Genomic DNA, 22738 nt, shown 5'->3' with positions numbered 1-22738 from the left:
CCCCCCCCCCCCCCCCCCCCCCCCCCCCCCCCCCCCCCCCCCCCAGTGAGTGGGTGGAACGAAAACACGACGTGCTCAGAATCTTTCCTCAGCGGTGTGAATAGATCCGGCTCATTCTTCTCACCGGTGCCTTGCTTTCCACGGTGAGCTTGCGCCGTGACTTATTTAACCACTGATGGATGTCTATAGCCTATTGCTATTTTTTTGCGAACGCGAATAATGTTGTATTAAACATCCTTGAACATTAATCACTGTGCATACATGGACTATTTCTACGATATAATATAATTGATCTTCTACAATGGAAATTACTAGGAGTGGAATTGCTGGGTCAAGGAGTCTGTGCGTTTTTCACTTTGATAGATTTTGCCAATTTGCTCTATAAAAGGTTTGCACTAGTTTACATTTCCACCAGTCATATGTGAGAGCATATTCTTTCAGACCTTGCCAGATCTTTAAAAGATCTTTCTTTTAAAGAAATGTGAGGGGCGCCTGGGTGGCTCAGTCAGGTGAGCGTGGGACTCATGATTTCCACCCAGGTCATGACCCCAGGGTCATGGGATTGAGCCCCACGTTTGGGCTTGGGGCTGGGCATGGAGCCTGCTTAAGATTCTCTCTCTCTCTCTCTCTCTCTCTCTCTCTCTCCCCCTCTCCCTCTCCCCTGTCCCCCACTCACGTACATGCACACACATTCTCTCTGTAAAAAAAAAAAAAAAAAGGAATTTTTGTTTTACTGAAAGAGTCTTATTTTTGTCCAATGAACTGAAGAAATATTAACAATATTTAAGGTGATTTCTTCAACTTTTCTTTAAATACTTAAAAAAATTTTTTTAATCTTCATTTATTTTTTAAGAGACAGAGAGACAGAGACAGAGCATGAGCGGGCGTTTTTTAAAATACTTAAAAAAATTTTTTTTAATCTTCATTTATTTTTGAGAGACAGACAGAGACAGAGCATGAGCGGGCGTTGGGGCAGAGTGAAAGGGAGACACAGAATCCAAAGCAGGCTCCAGGCTCTGAGCTGTCAGCCCGGATCCTGGCACGGGGCTCAAACTCACAAACCATGAGATCATGACCCGAGCTGAAGCCGGAGGCTTAACCAACCGAGCCACCCAGGTGCCCCTAAGGTGGTTTCTTCAACTTTTATGTGCATGGCCCATGATGACAAAACCAAAAAGTATACAGTACAGGGAAATGTCTGCCCAGAGGGTTTCGTGTTTTCTTTTCTGTCCAGCACATCTACCCAGTGCTCACTCTGGGCTCGCTGGCTGGACATAGCTGATTGATCAGAGCACATAAACGAGCGCCAGTGGTCGCCGCATCCCACGACGGGACCCGGGACCAGGACCGGCCCGGGCCCTGCCGCCAGGGTGGGGAGCAGGCTCTCACAGCGATGTGGGTGATCAGCAGCTCTTTCTCCCCACCATTTCCATTTTGAATCACTTCAAAATGTTGCACAAAAGGATTTCTATTTTCAGTCAGACCATTTGTTTTGTGAATCAGGGTAAAAAAGTTACTCAAATTATTTACATTCATTTTAGTCTTTTTTTTCTCTACCTCTCTCCATTTTTTTTTTTTGAATTTTAAAACAGTCTTATTTGAGATATAATTCACATATCAGACAACTCACCCGAGGTATATTTACAGAGGTACACATACAACCATCACCACGGTAATTTCAGAACATCTTCACTACCCCAAAAAGAAACTGTACATCCCTTAACTGTTACCCACCCCATTCTTCCATCCTCCCCAGCCCTCCCATCCCCCACTTTTTTTTCTTTCTTCCTTTCTTTCTTTCTTTCTTTCTTTGTGAGCTCTATGCCCAGTGTGGGGCTTGAACTCACCACCCTAAGATCAAGAGTCGCATGCTCAGATCAACTGAGCCAGCCAGGCGCTCCCTCCCATCCCCCCCTTTTTTAAAAAATTTTTTTTTAACATTTATTTATTTTTGAGACAGAGAGAGACAGAGAATGAACAGGGGAGGGGCAGAGAGAGAGGGAGACAGAATCTGAAACAGGCTCCAGGCTCTAAACTGTCAGCACAGAGCCCGACGCTGGGCTCGAACTCACGGACCGTGAGATCATGACCTGAGCTGAAGTCGGACGCTTAACCAACCAAGCCACCCAGGCGCCCCTCCCATCCCCTTTTAAAAACATCCCTCTCAAGATCTTTTCTGTTCACATAATAAGTTTTCTGGCTCTACCCAGACCTTCCTCTTTAGGAAATCTAGAGCTATCATCCAAACACAGTGCGGTGTGTGCAGTACTGAGGAACAAAAGCAAAACGCTCCTTAGCTAATTTTTCTCAGCATCCTACTCATAAGAGAACATGTGCACCTGTGCACGTTTAGATTAAGAAGTGCATGCTTCCAGAGTGAAGGATGGAGAGACTCTGAATTATACGAACAAGCAACTAACAGCTGTTGAGCACCCACCAATCACTGACCCTGATACGGGCACAGCACCCCACAGTCTGCAAAAATACTGCCCAGTTGGAAAGGGCACTAGCCAGTGTCCACTGACGCGCCTCTGAGAACGTGCATGGCTTTCATGGCTCTTTAGCTCCAATCCTTTTGTTCTCAAAGACCTTTACATACATGTGAAATGGATTAGCTTCATTTACAGCAGGAATCTGACTATTCGGAAATTAAAAAGCATGATCATCCTACGAGACACAACACTCCTGGTGCACCAGGGAGACTGACTTTTTGAAGGAGGTCTAGCCAGTAATTGCTTCGAAATGGTCACTAAAATTGTGGGATTTTAGGTTTGAGGAATTGTAAGAGCCACCACTTGTGTGTTACTATGTGAGGTCAGCCAAGAAAGACTATTTGGTAACCACAGTTGTTTGATTTTAGCAAATTTGGCAGTTTTTGGCAAATTAAAATAGCAGTTTCTCTCTAGTCTGTAGTCAAGGTGTAGGGGTGGGAGCAGAGATTGAAGAGAAGGGGGTTAAACCGGGAGGAACTGATGGAAGAGCACTGGGTTCTGAGCTCAAGTCTGCAGGCTTTGAGCAAATCCCTTAATTTATCTGGATCTTAGGTTCTTGAGACTCAATGCTCTCCCAGTACCTTCTAGACTTCTAAAATTCTGTATCAAAACCCCAAGCCTGAACTTGAGAATTTTTCTACTTAGAAACATATCCTATCAATCTTATTACTGCTTCTCTAACATGTGGTTATATCTTTATTTGCAAACCTGATTTGGACTGAATTTTGCGATGATTGTCATTTTTTATGCGAATAATAATTTGGAACTAACATAAATTTCATGAAGTGTTCCCCTCCTAATACACTAGATGGCACTACAAGCAAGTCAAATCAAATTACAAAAAAACAAAACACAAAACAAACAAACAAACAAACAAACAAAAACGGAGTGGGGAGGGGAGTAGATTTTGACTATCAGAGTCAAAGTTACTAAATATGGTAAATTAGAAAAGCTTCAGTCTTTATCAAGAGTGTTATGTCAACATCTTCAGAAAAATGAGCAAAAATGGCCAGTGTTGAATATCTTAAGATCAGGAAAATGTCATTTTGTGTAGTGACTTTCAATCTGTTACTGTGACCCAACTGTAAGACATTTTAGGTTGGGTCCCAACCCATATACACACACGCTAAAGCAACAGAAGCTCCATAGGGCAATCCTAAGCCTTCTTCCCTGTCGTGCATTCTGAGACTATTTCTTTTGCACTGAAGGAAAATGCATTCCTTGGAAGAATGGGGAAAGTGTATGTGACACATTATCTGATGTATTTGATGGTGAACAAAGTGATAGGAGGGGACTTTAGAGGTGTGTTGCTGTTTGAAAATTAGTAATATGTATACAGCCAAGCTACAAAAAAAATGGGGCAATTATTCATTCTAAGAAAAAATAATGTACAGAAATGGGTAAGTGCTTTCTGACTCAGCAGTGAACATTATTTACATGCTCATAATAATGTAAGCACTGAATATTGATATAAGTGTAGTGGGGAGGGGAGGGTGAGAAGTTGGATGGCAACGTAGTTCTCATCTACCTTAACAGGATGTGAACAGTTAATGCCTAGTGTTCACGTATCGCAAAACAGTGATGTATTTAGAAACATGGAGGTGAGTGTCAGAAGAAACGGCTAAGCTATTTAAGGTTGTTGCCTCTAGGGGAGAAGTGGGGAGTGAGCTAGTGGAGTGGGGGCACAGTCTATTGTTTTTTGTTAAAAATTTATCGGGGTGCCTGGCTGGCTCAGTCAGTGGAGCATGAGACTCTTGGTCTCGGGGTTACGAGGTTGGGCCCCACATTGGAGGTAGAGATTACTTAAGAAAATACAATCCTAAGAAAATTATAAAAATAAAAATTTATAGTACTATATTATTCAGCCTTAAAAAGGAAGAAAATTTGGACACATATTACAACATGGATGAACCCTGACAACATTATGCTAAATGAAATAAGCCAGACACGAAAGGACAAATACTGTTGAAGTGAGTCCACTTACGTGAGGTACGTAGTAAAGGCAAATTCATAGAGACAGAAAGTAGACTGGTAGAATGGTGGGCGCCAGGGCTTAGGGGGAAGAGGTTAGGGCATTATTGTTTAATGAATACAGAGTTTCAGTTGGGAGAGAGAAGAAAGTTCTAGAGATGGATGGCAGCAATGGCTTAACAACAATATGAATGTACTCAATGCCACTAAACTGTACTTATAAATGGCTTAAATGGTAAATTTTATGTTATGTATATTTCATCATAAAAAAGCGATGTAAGAAAAAAATAATTTATAATACTGTTTGATTCTTTTTTTAATGTTTATTTATTTTTGAGAGAGAGACAGAGACAGAGTGTGAGCAGGGGAGGGGCAGAGAGAGAGGGAGACACAGAATCCAAGCAGGCTCCAGGCTCTGAGCTGTCAGCACAGAGCCTGATGCGGGGCTCGAACTCACAGACCGCAAGATCATGACCTGAGCCGAAGTCGGATGCTCAGCCAACCAAGCCACCCAGGCGCCCCAATACTGTTTGATTGAAATAACTGCACACATGTTTTAATTGTATTACATTAATTTTTAGAAAGCTTCGGATGAATGTCTGAAAGTCTTTATACATGTCATGAGCGTGTTTATTTGGGCCACCGAGGGGCCTTTTTTGTTTTTATCCAGTTCTTACCTGTATGCTCCTTAGAAAAAGATGTCAGGTAAGTTATTCACAAATAAGGGAGGTATTACTGAAAGTAGGTGTCTTATGAATACATTTCAGGGGAATTTGAGATACCTGATACCTAAACACAGCACACGAATGCTGAATAAACGTACACATGCGTCGAGTTTGAATAAGGACATTATTACGCAGGAATTTCCGTCTTCTGGCCTCTGCTGCTCTCAGTGGGTATGCTAAATGTTTGGCTGTGTAGTCACCCGCTGAGTGGCTTGTTGGAACTCAAGGCCACTTTGTGCTGGGACTGGGTGCGACTCCGGGTGAACCAAAGATGCTGTGCTGTCAGAGCTGATTTCTAGCTCACAAGTTTCTCTTTACCATCACTTTCCTTAACCTGGCCCAAACAGGAGCGTGTATACTCATTTCTTTGCACTTATAAGCAATAAAATGCCAATTAGCTTGGCAGGAAGAAGTTGACTAGTAAAGTGCAATTCTAATTTAAATCATTGTACCTTCAGTGTACAATTGAGAAGGCAGCTCTAAGAAGAAAACGACAATGGAAAATAACTTTACATATCCTTAGAGACGTTGAACTGCCTTCCAGCCTTTAAGTCATGCTTCTTGGTTTTGACAGGTTACATTTACCTTCGAGGGTTTATTGCTATCAAAAGAGTGTTAGATCTCATTGTTGTCCCATCTAAATTCTCCTGTTTGTTCACAGTGTGAGAGGAGAACAGAAGCACGACGAAAAAATCTTCTTATTTTGATTCTGCATTATTTAACACAAGAAGGGTATGTTCTGTTTCACAGATTTACAGACGTGATTCCTCTCTTTGTCTGACCTCCACTTTTCTAGATATACACTTATAAAAATAGCTAATAGAATTTATTTTTTATAGCAGTTTTATATTTATAGAAAAACTGAGCTGAAAGTATTCAGAGTTCCCATATATTGGGAATCCCCCTACCCTAGCCAGTCTACCCTGTTACTAACGTCTTACACTGGTGTGCTACGTGTGTTATAATTGGTGAACTAATCTTTATATATAAAATCTGTGTGTGTGTGCATGTGTGTATGTAGATGTACCTATATGTATATGTGTGTATATATACATACTATTTTAGAGAGAGAGTGTGAGCAAGGGAGAGGAGCAGAGACAGAGAGAGACAGAGAGACAGAGAGAGAGAATCTTAAGCAGGCTCCACACTCATTGTGGAGCCCAACGCGGGGCTTGACCCTATGACCCTGGGATCATAACCTGAGTTGAAATCAAGAGTCTCATGCTCAACGGACTGAGCAGCCCAGGTGCCCCCAATCTTGATATATTATTGTTAGCTAATGTCCATAGTTTACATCAGGGTTTACTCTTGTGTTGAATGGTTCCATGAGTTTTGACAAATTCATAATGTCCTGCATCCAGCATTGTAGTATTACATTGACTAGCTTCACCCTTAAATATCCCCTGTGCTCTGCCTGTCCCTGTCCCCACCATCAGCAACCTAGATTCATAATTTTATGGCCTCATTGACACATATAGTTCCATTATGCATTTTGAAAACTCTAACAAAGCTACCCAGTCATGAGATATGTTCCCTTTCCCATTCAGGTTTCAGGCCTATCAAATCAGATTCCCAGGGCCCTACAGCAGGCTACGTACACAGAGATCACACTCTTATTCCTCAATTCTCCTTCCCTCAAAATAAAGGTATCGGATTTACTGGATGACCTATGTCCCCCTTTCTTTTCCGGACAATGCCATTCAATAACTGGCAGGGGAGGAAATTTGGAAGCATCTGAGTTTGGCCACCTACCTGATCTGGAAACGTGCAAGCCTTTACAATGAAGGCTGCAGATGTGCTGGGTTTTATGAGGAAGAGAGCTCATCCACTATTTACTTTCCAGTTTCCTTTCTTTCCAGGTTTCATCTAGGAAGAAAATATTCAGGTTTCAGGCTTAGGGCTTGAACTTTCAAGTTAGAGCAGCAGTTCTCAACTGGGGTGATTTTGCCTCTTGGGGAGCATTTGGCAATGTCTGGGATGCTGCTAAACATCCTTCAATGCACAGGACAGCATCCCACAACAGAATTATCCAGCCCTAAGTGGTAACTGTGCCAAGAAACTATCTCAGAAAGGAGAACCACGAAAACAAAAGACAAAGAAAAGTCAGCATAGTTTATCCCTTCAACTGTGTATTTGCAAAGCATGCATTTCCCCTTTCTGCCACGAGATGGCCCCTTGCATCTCAAATCAATGAAAATTCTAGTAGAATTGACCATTTTCCTGAGACCTGCTGGTAAAGGCACTTAGGAGTGTATGTCAAGATGAAAAGTAAACTGTAGGTATTTTTAAAAGACATATCAATGTTGGAAAAGCAGACCTGTCTTTAACAAAAGACCAAGGATTTATCCTCATCAAGAGGCTAGGTTACAGTGGATTGGAATAAACAACCAGAGAAAAGCTTTGTAGAGACGGCAAGGTGAGCTGGTCTAGAAAGATGTGGAGAAGATGGATAGACATGATGCACAAGGACATCGCAGGCAGGCTCACAGAGAAAGAAGAGCCATAAGTGGAGAAAGACCAGAGTTGGGCTGTGTGTGGGAGAACAGGTGAGGTCCGACAGTGGAGGATCACAGCTGCTGGTTCAAGGACTATACACGCTGCTCTCTGGGTCTGAGCACCTGTTAACAGCCTCCCCATCTCTCCCACTATGTCATGCTCATTACTGCTCACTCCTCTTCCTGACATCCCATCCTGTCACTCCGTTGGTTGAGAACCTCTAGTGGCTCCTCCAGCCAACCTCATTAAATTCAGATTTCATTCAAGCTCAAACAATGTAGTAGCAACACGCAGAAGCAGTTTTGTTCCCCGATTAATTAGTTTGGGATCTATGAGGCCTACTATAATCTATTCTTATAATTTTTGTGTAAGTCAAAAGCCCATGATCCTGGAAAGAGTTCAATATAATGTGATGTGAGTAAAGACTACAAGCAATCTGTAGTGTATGTTCTCACACACACACACACACACACACACACACACACACACAAATAATATATATAACATATATATATATATGCATATATATGTGTGTGTGTATATACATATATAGAGCTTTACAAGTGTATATATGTAAGTATATATGCATTTAGTCATTAAAAATGTTTGGAAAGACAGGCAAAGGTAGTGGAATTTTCTTTTGACTTACCTATATTTTCTAGTTTTTTCTCAAATGAGCATGTATTACTTAATACTAAACAAAAATTATTCCTAGGACAGAGTTAGTTTTTCTCTCTGTAAAATGGGGATTAAGACACAGTATAGAAGCCTGGTGAGCCATCAATGTGTCTAGAGGCTGACTGACTACAGCCAATTGATGTTTTGCAGTTTCTTTAAAGTTTAGCAAGGTCACTGGAAATAATCATGGCAACCTTGTTTAAGAAAGTTCAGTGTTCCAACTGACCTGAATCTGGTGAAGGGAAGAAAGCATAATATAAAAGAAAGTTTTCTCCTACCTTCCCAGATTTGAATCAAACAGAAAGAAGTCTATCCTGAGGCAAAAATTCTTAATCCAATGTCCTTGGATGAAATTGTATGCTGATTTGGGCGTATTTGCCCATTTTTCAGGAGAGTCTTTGGTTTCATAAGAAGTTGAGAACTAAGATTAAAATGTGGAAAGTCTTTCCACTTTCAGAGGATTGGGAGACACAGGATTGCTGAGACAACAACAGGTTCAAAGTGACAGTGAAGAACCCCGGTGAAGATCATGCTTCTACCCACAGTCACCGGGTAGTGTAGATGTGTGACTGAAGAAAAATGACCAGAAATAACATGGCCCAGCAGATGACTTCTTCTTATACTCAATCTCCTTGATGATATTGATCAACATATTTCTGGAATTTCCTTTAGAACTCATGACCTATGCTTTTCAGTTGCCACAATCATGGCACATCTTGCCTCTTGGGCTTAAATTTGGGTTTAACAATTGCCAGATGTTATCTAAAATTAATGCTGGTGAATAAAGAGGTAATCAAGTTGGGCAAATACTCAATTTTGGCTAGAAATGAGAAAACACAGGACATTTTCTTAGTCGATTTACTTATTTGACTTCTAAGCACTTCCAAAAATGTTTTGAACAACGATGACATCATTAGAATAAGTATGTAGCTTCCAGAGGCAACTGGTTTGAAAAACAGTACTTGGATATACTTAACATATGTGGGCTCCTTCTATAGGCAAACCTCATATATTGTAATTTTCATCGAATATACTGCTTAATATAAGCTTAATATTTGTATTGAGTCTCTGTGGACTTGTAATGCCTGTTTGCCTTTATTCTTTTTACCCAGAGTTAATTTTTGTTGTTGTTTTTTCTTCTGTGAAATGGCCAGATATATCGATGCAGCCAATGCTTTGGAGCAAGAAACTAAACTGGGGTTACGACGCTTTGAAGTCTGTGACAACATCGACCTTGAAACTATTTTGATGGAATATGAGAGCTATTATTTTGTAAAATTTCAGAAATACCCCAAAATTGTCAAAAAGGCATCAGACACAGGTACATGGCTATTTTCTAGAAATAAGGTTTTTTCTCATCTTTAAGATTAGTGTTTCTTCCTCATTTTATTCTCAGATAGATGCTACTCTCCCCCTCCCCACACTGAAAGAATAGACCAGAAAGATTGTATAGCCTGTATCAGATCCTGTACAGAAATAGAAACATGATCGGCCAGGCAGTGATGTCCCTTTAGTCACGGTGGCATTTGTTTGAGGTATGTGTGTTTTAGGACAATGAACGCAAAACCCCAGTGCATCACAGGTGCTTTTTAGAAGACCAACGTTACTTTCATTTCTTTAAAAATGGAAAGAGCTGTTGGAAGAGGATAAAAGACAGAAGACTTTTTGTTGTTGTTGTTAGGAAGACCTATTATCTATCTTGAAAATAACATGAAAATGAGTATTGGTGAAGCTAATAGCTCATGTATAGATAATGAAATGCTTTTGAAAGCCATCAATCCAGATAATGATCAATATAATGCAAAGACCCAGTATAGGTTAGCAGTCAAGGAGGCTGGCTGGAGGAAAGATCTAAAGCGAGGGCCCTATGTTTTGTAGTAACATTGACTTGGAAGTCTGTAAGTGGGGGAAGTAATTATAAACCAAGGGAGATCATTGTCCTGTTTACAAGGCACTTGTTAAGCCACAGACTTTAACATTTCATGTGGGGACCAGGAAACCAAGAGGAATGTCAATTAAAAATAGCCGGGGGCGCATCTCTGAGCTGGAAGGGATATTTATCTGAGCTCCTTTCCAGGGCAGAGTTCAGAGCTCCCTGTCCTTGGCTGGTTGCTGGGTCTGGGTTTGGGCAGAGAAGCACTGACTCCTGGGCCACCAGGACTATTACTGACATGATCTAATTTCTAGATTGCTGGTTCTGATTTAGCCTGGAACCATATTCTCCTGGGATATTAGACACAATGTCTTTATTTTAAGGTAAACTGGCAGAGTACGACTGGTAAGTGTTCATGCAATCATCCTGGTGTCCCACGGACCACAGCAAAATGGTGTCAAGTTCATGAAAACTTAATGTAATGGTAACCGTAAAGTTGGCCCACACTGAAGTTGCCACCAGGTTCATGGTCTCCAACTCAATTAATAGCTAAGGGCTTTGGGGTCTTTCTCCATGCAGAAATGCTTGGGAAACATGGGTTTCTTTCCTTCTGCTGGTAGTTTCACTTCTTTCTATATGAGAATAGCTTAGAGCTCCTGGACCCCACAAGGCTATAGCACAAATTTTGAGAACAATGTAAAAGGGCAAACATATCTGAAAAATCACTTTCTCTTAAAAATTAAATTCTTTCCTTTTCCTCCAATATTTGTTTTGCTACAGCGGAAAATAATTTACCACAAAGAAGTGGAGGGAAGACCAGAAGGTAAAGTGAATGGTAATTCCTCTCGACCAACCCAACTCTAAGAGTTTGTGGGATCCCTTTCCAGAAGATTCTCCAGCTCGGTTCCCTATCTGTCTACCAGCAATTGCAGACTGATCATGTGACCTTAGTGGGCCCAGCAATGGGTTCCCCACACGTTACAGACGTCCAAGACATGAGCCAACATCTATGGGTTCTCCTGGTTTTACCACAGATAACTGCATTCACTAGTGCTCTTTCAAGGCTATGTGCTATGAAGAGTACGGACCTCAGAGAGTGCAAGACCCAGGTTCAATTCCTGGCTCTGCTCCTCACAAGCTTGGAGCAAGTTTCTGACACACAGTGAGGTCCCCACACGTAGCAAGCACCCATGCATGCCTCATGATAATACTCTCAATAATGCTCTGCCTGAGGCTAACTTTGTTTTGTACTATTCTTTAGGAACAATTTTATCGTTTTGACCAAAGCATTATCCATTTATTTACAGTTTCCATAAAGCTAGTCAGACTCTGACAACAAACGATAACTACTTTTGAACCAAAAAAGCGAGGAGCATTTAAAGAAGCCAGCTTTGGCATGCATTTGGGTTCTGATTATGTTTCAGCCACATATTCATGCCTGGAACTTCCCCAGCATTCCTTACCTAGGAGGACATTCCAGAAGTGAATGTCTTTCGAGCACTTTGCTTCTCTTCAGGGAGGCAGCTTGACAGCTTGGGTGTCCTCAGCTCGTCTCTGAGTAAACGTTTGTACGTGGCAGGCGTAAAGGTCAGACAGCAAATGGCTGGAGTCGGGAAGGATAATTAGGAAAGTAATGAATGCTGTTTGTTTACAATTTTGTAATTGAAGATAGCTATTGAAATGAAAGGTTGTGTCATGAGACTGGCTATTAACAAATGAAAGTGCCTTTTCCTAATGCTTGCATTTCACACCAGAGAGCAAAGCTCCCAGTTTACAGATTTGCAGATAACTCAGTGGAGGAAAGTTTATTTAATGTGATGGATAACAGAATTAGGATGTCAAAAAATCTGGACAATTTGGAAGATGGGCCCAAAATAACACAATGAAATTTAATGAAATAAGGTGTAAGCTCCAACCAAAGACTAATGACAAATAGCTCCCTCATTACAAAATCAGGGACCTAGAAATCTGAGTTCACAACAGATAAGGTGTGAGGGTGATCACAACAGTGTGATGTGACTGCTAATGTGGTCTTGGGCCTCACTGATAGAAATACAGTGTCCCCAAAATAGGAGGTGACTCTGTTGTGGTCAGAAGACTGTGGACAAAGGAAAGGTGACCAGGATGAGGATGAATCTGGGAGCCAGGTAACCTTAGGAATGATTGGGGCAACTGGAGAGGGTTAGCTTGAAGACTGGAACTCATGGGGAGGCGGTGCCCCTAGAACAACACGGCACCAGTCTTCACCCTCTAAAGAGGGACTGAGCCTTCTTTGTAGAATTCCACAGGGCATACTCAGGAGGGGCACCTAAAATTATAGCGGGGTGGATTTGGTCCCATATTAGGATGAATTTTACAATCATTAGAGCTGACTGGGAATGAATCACATTGCTTTGCACATTAGGAACTTGTCTCTGATCGTGTTAAAGCAGATCTGTGAACCACTTGCCTCCAAAGGGAAATCAAAGCAGGAAAACAGACTCCCTGTTCCCTGTCTGCCCTGCAATGACGTTAGGCAAGCTTCACTACATATGTATATATATGACCTCATTGCATTTAAATCGGTGCTATTCATAAGGGTTTGCACTTGTAACATGTTTGGTATTCATTTCATAGACACTTCATTTTTGTGCCAGCCAAAGGCCTGAGGGACAGACGTTTGTGTTCCTAGTTTACAGATGAAAAACAACGTTCCGAGAAACTGTCAGCTGTCCACCTCTTATGATACCCACCCCAGTGGGCCAACACCGGGGTCATCGTGTGTGGACGCTGGCGTTATTATTGGCATGGGTGGTCTTTTGCTGGCTAGGTGTTTATATTAGATACAACTCCTCCTTTCCCAAAAAGAAATGGAGAAATAGATGCTCTCTGAGACCCCTTAGGACAGGGGAGAAATACTTCCAGCAAAACTCCTGCAAACACATCTTACACGTAAGGACAAAGGAATGGAGAAAACCCAAACAAGTTCAGATGTGGCACTTCACGGTCGGCCCCCCGAGCAGTCCTGCCTTTCTCTGATGTCATCTCCTATCTGCTAATTTTCCAAAACTGAATTTCTCGTTCCAAGGACCTAGCGAACAACTTTATTTTACCTTTATATTGATGCATATAACACATATGCAGTCAAATGTCCATAGACTCTCGTATGCGCCACCACCCCAGCCCCCCAGCAGGCTCTCTTCCAGATCAATGCATCCCATCTCCAAGAGAGGTAGCCACTGTCTGGCGTCCAGACCCATCAATATGTTTTGCCTTAAGTGAACAATATTTGGTGAAAATCTGTTTGGCAAATATGAAGATCTGTGACAACAGAGATGAGGTAAGGGTTGCTTCCCTTGCACTAGCCCCTTCGATGTTTTAGTATACGGGCTGCTGAAGTGAGCACCTTTCCATGTTGGCTGTACGCAGCCTGATGAGAACTATTTTAAGTACATCCAGCACACTGGATCAAAACTACAGGCAAATCCCTAGGCTTCCTCCTTCCTCCCCACAACGTGACCCCTGGGCTGCATACTGTTCTTTAAGGAAGGTGGAAGAAACGTTGGAAAATGCTTGCAAAAGTCATGTGTTCTTAGGAATACAGAGCTACCGGCAGAAGAGCTGGAGCCAGGTGGCTTGAAGGGAAAATGAAGAGGAGGTTGGGGGCCTCCAGAAGGAGGTGGACCCTCTAGCTTGCTCTTGGAGGAACCCAAGGGGTAGAGTGGAGCAAGTCAGAGCCAGGCGGCCAGGGTGTCAGGACAGTGCAAATGGAAGGGCCCAATGGTGCCACATCTGCACATCTTTCTAGAACTCTTTTTAAGTTGGCTACACAGGTTGTTTAGTTACCTCAAATTAAATGGTTTGAATAATTTCCTCCAGGGTCTTTGTTCCCTCCCCTAGGGTGATGAGCGACAGTTGTCAAAATCTTCCCAAGATCAGTCAGCAGAGGCCACGGTCCAGAACCATGGTGGGGAAGCCAGGGGATGCCAAATCCGTCCATAAGGAGCATCCTAAACAGGTCTGGATGGCTTTGCTGGTATTGGTAAAACTGCAGATAGCTGAGAAATAGCCCTGAGAAAAGAGTCACATTTATTCATTTTTGTGTGATTTTGTCACATTGTAGATTTTCTTCCAGTATACTGAATTAAAACCACAGGCAAATCTCTAGCCTTCCTAATGTTTCTTAATTCGAGTGGGAAGTCTCCTTCCTTCCGCCAGCCTTCCCCCTGGTTGGAGTACTGGGAAACAGTCCTCGAGGGGTAAGCCCTGGGTCCAGTCAGAGCAGGGGGCTGGTTGCTACAGAGCTCAATCATCCCATTTGAGGTAACTATAGGTGGCACATCTTTCCTGTCCCAAAGCACATTCCTGGACTCTTAAGACTAAGTCAAGGATGGCCTCAGGAATGGCTGGGTTTCTCCAAAACACAAATGGTTGGTCTTTACTCCAGACCTCCCCGCAAAACAATCTTGGGGGCAGGGTGGTCAGCAAGAGGACAGAGCCCAGCAGGCGGGGGAAATCAATGGCTTCTAACTCAGGGGATTCATACCTCCAACCTCTTGGGTCAGAACAAACATACCAGGTTTCAGAGGAAAGAGAACTAATGGAAATAGTGAAAAAGAATGGGAAGAAAGAGTGTCAGAGATCCCTGGCCGGGGAGAAAGGAGTCCTCGTGAAACTCAATTGTCAGAAGGAAACTCTCACTCTCGAGGAGGTTGTACACTTCTGGCCATTGCAGTCTGGCTCAGGTGGAAGGGAGCCGAAGGTGGTGCAGGGGAATCCGCAGGAAGCAGTTGACTGTTGACTCAGCTCCACCTCCAAACTCAGCCACCCCTGGCCTCAGATACCTCGTTATAGGAGAACAGGCAAGCCAGTGTGAACGGGGATGGGTTGAGGCACAACGGTTTCCTCCACCGGAAAAACTGCTCAAAGCCTGTAGCTTCTGGTGACAGCTCTTCCCGTATGGCACAGGCAGACAGTGAATTCACCTTGTTGGGTCTGCACAGAAGTGGCCGAATGACACATGAGGTTCCCGTTTACTGAACTGATACCCAGTGTGTGATTCTGGATGCCGGAATAGGCATTTTCCACCAGCATGTGGAACTTGCTTCCCCAGCTGGCTTCTTGCTGTCTTCCTCTTTCCCCAGGAGCCTATCAATAATACTCCCATGGAGGGCGCTGACTTTGGCTTGAGTATATCAGGAATCCCCAAAGGCAGCGGAGAAGAAAACGTCCGCCCACAAAAAGTAAGTGGCATTCGTGAACCTAGAACCAAAAGGGGGCATCCCTTTTCTTTGTAAAAATGAAAGTAAAAAAAGGCTGTTTTTGTCAAAGAGGAAAGCTAATAGGTGACGGTCAAAGGCTGGCTGTGCAGTGAACTGAGAGGAGCACTGGATGAGGATTACAGCCCTGGTGTTCTGGTCTGGTCTTGAAGGATGTGCCCCACCTCGAAGAAGCTCAGTTTCCCTATTTGTAAACTCAGGAGTTTGGAAGAGATGGCTTCCAACGTCACTTTCAGCTTAAAAATCCCACGACTGAAATGATCAGCATGGGTGTTCTGTATTATTGAAGGAGTTATGATGGCCTACCCATTCTTTCTTCCCCCATTGGTGGTAACTGATGAGCGATGGCACTTTTTCTCCATGAAGATGTGGCTCTAGGCTTACATGTCATTCCATGTGAACCATGAAACCTCAGTTGAAATAGGGTGGGTCTTATCCATACTAAATATTTCTACCTTTTTCATAATGAACCTCATTTCTTGATTCAGAAATAACCGTTTCTCAAACAGAGAAGACCCAGATTGGGTGGCTGTAGGCAAAAGGTAGGTTAAAACCTGTCCTTTGGAAAGGTGAAGCAGTATCAACACCCAGCAGGTTTCTCTTGATTGTAAATTCTGGGGTTGGGTGTCTTTTTAAGAGTCATCTTTCTTCAAGCAAGTTCTCAAACTACAGGACTTCAGACTTACCCCTGGCTGGCTCTTCTGGGGTGAACTAAACTCTGACTGTGTGTGTGTTTGGAGGGGAGGCTGGGAGCATCTCCCTGGAAATTAAGGGAGCTCTCATTGGCTTGAACTGGCTCCTTTTAAGGTCCTCAAGTATATGGTTCTTTCTCTCTCTCTCTCTCTCTCTCTCTCTCTCTCTCTCTCTCTCAAAAATAAATACACATTAAAAAAATTTTAAAAAGGGGTGCCTGGGTGGCTCAGTAGGTTAAGTGCCAACTTCAGCTGAGGTCATGATCTTGCGGCTTATGAGTTCCAGCCCCACATCAGGGTCTGTGCTGACAGCTTGGAGCCTGGAGCCTGAAGCCTGATTCGGATTCTGTGTCTCCCTCTTTCTCTGCCCCTCCCCTGCTCACACTCTGTCTCTGTCTCTCTCAAAAATGAATAAACATTAAAAAAAATGTTTTTAATTAGAAAGATATCATAACGAGTGGAGAATGTTAGCATAGTGTCCAGCATATAATATACACTCGGTAAGTGCTGGCTACTGCTAATTAGTTTTTTCTTGCATGCATCCTTTCTTTCTCCTTCTGCCTGCGGGGGAGATGAGGTGGCATTGGGAGGAGTACGGGAGGCAGATATCTGGGTTTATTTATTTATTTATTTATTTATTTTATTTATATATGAAATTTATTGTCAAATTGGTTTCCATACAACACCCAGTGCTCATCCCAAAAGGTGCCCTCCTCAATACCCATCACCCACCCTCTCCTCCCTCCCACCCCCCATCAACCCTCAGTTTGTTCTCAGTTCTCAACAGTCTCTTATGCTTTGGCTCTCTCCCACTCTAACCTCTCTTTTTTTTTTTTCCTTCCCCTCCCCCATGGGTTCCTGTTAAGTTTCTCAGGATCCACATAAGAGTGAAACCATATGGTATCTGTCTTTCTCTGTATGGCTTATTTCACTTAGCATCACACTCTCCAGTTCCATCCACGTTGCTACAAAAGGCCATATTTCATTTTTTCTCATTGCCACGTAGTATTCCATAGTGTATATAAACCACAATTTCTTTATCCATTCATCAGTTGATGGACATTTAGGCTCTTTCCATAATTTGGCTATTGTTGAGAGTGCTGCTATGAACATTGGGGTACAAGTGCCCCTATGCATCAGTACTCCTGTGTCCCTTGGATAAATTCCTAGCAGTGCTATTGCTGGGTCATAGGGTAGGTCTATTTTTAATTTTCTGAGGAACCTCCACACTGCTTTCCAGAGTGGCTGCACCAATTTGCATTCCCACCAACAGTGCAAGAGGGTTCCCGTTTCTCCACATCCTCTCCAGCATCTATAGTCTCCTGATTTGTTCATTTTGGCCACTCTGACTGGCGTGAGGTGATACCTGAGTGTGGTTTTGATTTGTATTTCCCTGATAAGGAGCGACGCTGAACATCTTTTCATGTGCCTGTTGGCCATCCGGATGTCTTCTTTAGAGAAGTGTCTATTCATGTTTTCTGCCCATTTCTTCACTGGGTTATTTGCTTTTCGGGTGTGGAGTTTGGTGAGCTCTTTATAGATTTTGGATACTAGCCCTTTGTCCGATATGTCATTTGCAAATATCTTTTCCCATTCCGTTGGTTGCCTTTTAGTTTTGTTGGTTGTTTCCTTTGCTGTGCAGAAGCTTTTTATCTTCATAAGGTCCCAGTAATTCACTTTTGCTTTTAATTCCCTTGCCTTTGGGGATGTGTCGAGTAAGAGATTGCTACGGCTGAGGTCAGAGAGGTCTTTTCCTGCTTTCTCCTCTAGGGTTTTGATGGTTTCCTGTCTCACATTCAGGTCCTTGATCCATTTTGAGTTTATTTTTGTGAATGGTGTGAGAAAGTGGTCTAGTTTCAACCTTCTGCATGTTGCTGTCCAGTTCTCCCAGCACCATTTGTTAAAGAGACTGTCTTTTTTCCATTGGATGTTCTTTCCTGCTTTGTCAAAGATGAGTTGGCCATACGTTTGTGGGTCTAGTTCTGGGGTTTCTATTCTATTCCATTGGTCTATGTGTCTGTTTTTGTGCCAATACCATGCTGTCTTGATGATGACAGCTTTGTAGTAGAGGCTAAAGTCTGGGATTGTGATGCCTCCTGCTTTGGTCTTCTTCTTCAAAATTACTTTGGCTATTCGGGGCCTTTTGTGGTTCCATATGAATTTTAGGATTGCTTGTTCTAGTTTCGAGAAGAATGCTGGTGCAATTTTGATTGGGATTGCATTGAATGTGTAGATAGCTTTGGGTAGTATTGACATTTTGACAATATTTATTCTTCCAATCCATGAGCAGGGAATGTCTTTCCATTTCTTTAAATCTTCTTCAATTACCTTCATAAGCTTTCTATAGTTTTCAGCATACAGATCCTTTACATCTTTGGTTAGATTTATTCCTAGGTATTTTATGCTTCTTGGTGCAATTGTGAATGGGATCAGTTTCCTTATTTGTCTTTCTGTTACTTCACTGTTAGTGTATAAGAATGCAACTGATTTCTGTACATTGATTTTGTATCCTGCAACTTTGCTGAATTCATGTATCAGTTCTAGCAGACTTTTGGTGGAGTCTGTCGGATTTTCCATGTATAATATCATGTCATCTGCAAAAAGCGAAAGCTTGACTTCATCTTTGCCAATTTGGATGCCTTTGATTTCCTTTTGTTGTCTGATTGCTGATGCTAGAACTTCCAGCACTATGTTAAACAACAGCGGTGAGAGTGGGCATCCCTGTCGTGTTCCTGATCTCAGGGAAAAAGCTCTCAGTTTTTCCCCGTTGAGGATGATGTTAGCTGTGGGCTTTTCATAAATGGCTTTTATGATCTTTAAGTATGTTCCTTCTATCCCGACTTTCTCAAGGGTTTTTATTAAGAAAGGGTGCTGGATTTTGTCAAAGGCCTTTTCTGCATCGATTGACAGGATCATATGGTTTTTCTCTTTTTTTTTGTTAATGTGATGTATCACGTTGATTGATTTGCGAATGTTGAACCAGCCCTGCATCCCAGGAATGAATCCCACTTGATCATGGTGAACAATTCTTTTTATATGCCGTTGAATTCGATTTGCTAGTATCTTATTGAGAATTTTGGCATCCGTATTCATCAGGGATATTGGCCTGTAGTTCTCTTTTTTTACTGGGTCTCTGTCTGGTTTAGGAATCAAAGTAATACTGGCTTCATAGAATGAGTCTGGAAGTTTTCCTTCCCTTTCTATTTCTTGGAATAGCTTGAGAAGGATAGGTATTATCTCTGCTTTAAACGTCTGGTAGAACTCCCCTGGGAAGCCATCTGGTCCTGGACTCTTATTTGTTGGGAGATTTTTGATAACCGATTCAATTTCTTCGCTGGTGATGGGTCTGTTCAAGCTTTCTCTTTCCTCCTGATTGAGTTTTGGAAGAGTGTGGGTGTTCAGGAATTTGTCCATTTCTTCCAGGTTGTCCAATTTGTTGCCATATAATTTTTCATAGTATTCCCTGATAATTGTTTGTATCTCTGAGGGATTGGTTGTAATCATTCCATTTTCATTCATGATTTTATCTATTTGGGTCATCTCCCGTTTCTTTTTGAGAAGCCTGGCTAGAGGTTTGTCAATTTTGTTTATTTTTTCAAAAAACCAACTCTTGGTTTCGTTGATCTGCTCTACAGTTTTTTTAGATTCTATATTGTTTATTTCTGCTCTGATCTTTATTATTTCTCTTCTTCTGCTGGGTTTAGGCTGCCTTTGCTGTTCTGCTTCTATTTCCTTTAGGTGTGCTGTTAGATTTTGTATTTGGGATTTTTCTTGTTTCTTGAGATAGGCCTGGATTGCAATGTATTTTCCTCTCAGGACTGCCTTCGCTGCGTCCCAAAGCGTTTGGATTGTTGTATTTTCATTTTCGTTTGTTTCCATATATTTTTTAATTTCTTCTCTAATTGCCTGGTTGACCCACTCATTCGTTAGTAGGGTGTTCTTTAACCTCCATGCTTTTGGAGGTTTTCCAGACTTTTTTCTGTGGTTGATTTCAAGCTTCATAGCATTGTGGTCTGAAAGTATGCATGGTATGATTTCAATTCTTGTAAACTTATGAAGGGCTGTTTTGTGACCCAGTATATGATCTATCTTGGAGAATGTTCCATGTGCACTCGAGAAGAAAGTATATTCTGTTGCTTTGGGATGCAGAGTTCTAAATATATCTGTCAAGTCCATCTGATCCAATGTCTCATTCAGGGCCCTTGTTTCTTTATTGACCGTGTGTCTAGATGATCTATCCATTTCTGTAAGTGGGGTGTTAAAGTCCCCTGCAATGACCACATTCTTATCAATAAGGTTGCTTGTGTTTATGAGTAATTGTTTTATATATTTGGGCGCTCCAGTATTCGGCGCATAGACATTTATAATTGTTAGCTCTTCCTGATGGATAGACCCTGTCACTATTATATAATGTCCTTCTTCATCTCTTGTTACAGCCTTTAATTTAAAGTCTAGTTTGTCTGATATAAGTATGGCTACTCCAGCTTTCTTTTGGCTTCCAGTAGCATGATAAATAGTTCTCCATCCCCTCACTCTCAATCTAAAGGTGTCCTCAGGTCTAAAATGAGTCTCTTGTAGACAGCAAATAGATGGGTCTTGTTTTTTTATCCATTCTGATACCCTATGTCTTTTGGTTGGCGCATTTAATCCATTTACATTCAGTGTTATTATAGAAAGATATGGGTTTAGAGTCATTGTGATGTCTGTATGTTTTATGCTTGTAGTGATGTCTCTGGTACTTTGTCTCACAGGGTCCCCCTTAGGATCTCTTGTAGGGCTGGTTTAGTGGTGACAAATTCCTTCAGTTTTTGTTTGTTTGGGAAGACCTTTATCTCTCCTTCTATTCTAAATGACAGGCTTGCTGGATAAAGGATTCTCGGCTGCATATTTTTTCTGTCTAGCAAACTGAAAATCTCGTGCCAACTCTTTCTGGCCTGCCAAGTTTCAAAAGAGAGATCAGTCACGAGTCTTATAGGTCTCCCTTTATATGTGAGGGCACGTTTACCCCTTGCTGCTTTCAGAATTTTCTCTTTATCCTTGTATTTTGCCAGTTTCACTATGATATGTCGTGCAGAAGATCGATTCAAGTTACGTCTGAAGGGAGTTCTCTGTGCCTCTTGGATTTCAATGCCTTTTTCCTTCCCCACTTCAGGGAAGTTCTCAGCTATTATTTCTTCAAGTACCCCTTCAGCACCTTTCCCTCTCTCTTCCTCCTCTGGGATACCAATGATGCGTATATTATTTCTTTTTAGTGTATCACTTAGTTCTCTAATTTTCCCCTCATACTCCTGGATTTTTTTATCTCTCTTTTTCTCAGCTTCCTCTTTTTCCATAACTTTATCTTCTAGTTCACCTATTCTCTCCTCTGCCTCTTCAATCCGAGCCGTGGTGGTTTCCATTTTGTTATGCATTTCGTTTAAAGCGTTTTTCAGCTCCTCGTGACTGTTCCTTAGTCCCTTGATCTCTGTAGCAAGAGATTCTCTGCTGTCAGCTATACTGTTTTCAAGCCCAGCGATTAATTTTATGACTATTATTCTAAATTCACTTTCTGTTATATTATTTAAATCCTTTTTGATCAGCTCATTAGCTGTTGTTATTTCCTGGAGATTCTTCTGAGGGGAATTCTTCCGCTTGGTCATTTTGGATAGTCCCTGGCGTGGTGAGGACCTGCAGGGCACTTCCCCTGTGCTGTGGTGTATAACTGGAGTTGGTGGGCGGAGCCGCAGTCAGACCTGATGTCTGCCCCCAGCCCACCGCTGGGGCCACAGTCCGACTGGTGCGTGCCTTCTCTTCCCCTCTTCTAGGGGCGGGATTCACTGTGGGGTGGGGTGGCCTGTCTGGGCTACTTGCACACTGCCAGGCTTGTGATGCTGGGGATCTGGCGTCTTAGCTGGGGTGGGTAGGCAAGGTGCACAGGGGCAGGAGGGGCAGGCTTAGCTTGCTTCTCCTTAGGTGATCCACTTCAGGAGGGGCCCTGTGGCAGCAGCAGGGAGTCGGATCCGCTGCCGGAGGTTTGGCTCCGCAGAAGCGCAGAGTTGGGTTTTTGCGCGGAGCGGAGCGAGCAAGTTCCCTGGCAGGAACTGGTTCTCTTTGGGATTTTGGCTGGGGGATGGGCGGGGAAGATGGCGCTGGCGAGCGCCTTTGTTCCCCACCAAACTGAGCTCTGTCGTCCGGGGGCTCAGCAGCTCTCCTTCCCTTTGTCCTCCAGCCTTCCCGCTTTCTGAGCAGAGCTGTTAACTTATGACCTCCCAGCCGCTAAGTCGCGCTTGCTGTCGGAACACAGTCCGTCAGGCCCCTCCGCTTTTTGCAAGCCCGACTTGGGGGCTCTGCTTGGCCGGCGAGCCGCCCCTCCGCCCCGGCTCCCTCCCGCCAGTCCGTGGAGCGCGCACCGCCTCGCCGCCCTTCCTACCCTCTTCCGTGGGCCTCTCGTCTGCGCTTGGCTCCGGCGACTCCGTTCTGCTAATCCTCTGGTGGTTTTCTGGGTTATTTAGGCAGGTGTAGGTGGAATCTAAGTGATCAGCAGGACGCGCGGTGAGCCCAGCGTCCTCCTACG

The 22738-nt window shown here is 42.9% G+C and overlaps 1 protein-coding gene and 1 long non-coding RNA gene across 5 annotated transcripts in view; one reads left to right on the top strand and one right to left on the bottom strand.

The window, feature by feature from the left end:
* Positions 1-14280, bottom strand: part of LOC121032969 (uncharacterized) — a 17350-nt gene extending 3070 nt beyond the window's left edge. The window contains exons 1-3 of the long non-coding RNA XR_005791626.1: positions 14061-14280; positions 11699-11838; positions 6941-7054 (exon numbers count right to left, since the gene is read on the bottom strand). This is a non-coding gene — a long non-coding RNA (uncharacterized LOC121032969). The remainder of the gene's footprint in view (positions 1-6940; positions 7055-11698; positions 11839-14060) is intronic.
* The window catches only part of KATNAL2 (katanin catalytic subunit A1 like 2), a 74417-nt gene that overhangs the window by 21146 nt on the left and 30533 nt on the right, over positions 1-22738 (top strand). For 2 of the 4 annotated variants that reach the window (XM_040478905.1, XM_040478903.1), the window contains exons 2-6: positions 5850-5920; positions 9517-9683; positions 11016-11058; positions 14115-14232; positions 15359-15457. In XM_040478905.1, coding sequence (XP_040334839.1) covers positions 5850-5920; positions 9517-9683; positions 11016-11058; positions 14115-14232; positions 15359-15457 — 498 coding nt within the window. Of the gene's footprint in view, positions 1-3655; positions 4094-4390; positions 4482-5849; positions 5921-9516; positions 9684-11015; positions 11059-14114; positions 14233-15358; positions 15458-22738 lie in introns of those variants that run through there. The other 2 variants (XM_040478904.1, XM_040478906.1) reach the window with 2 other exon arrangements.

Source organism: Herpailurus yagouaroundi, unplaced genomic scaffold, assembly GCF_014898765.1.
Source record: "Herpailurus yagouaroundi ecotype Mexico unplaced genomic scaffold, PumYag 142, whole genome shotgun sequence".
In the NCBI taxonomy this organism is placed as follows: Eukaryota; Metazoa; Chordata; class Mammalia; order Carnivora; family Felidae; genus Herpailurus; species Herpailurus yagouaroundi.
This window is presented reverse-complemented; position numbering and strand designations above follow the sequence as displayed.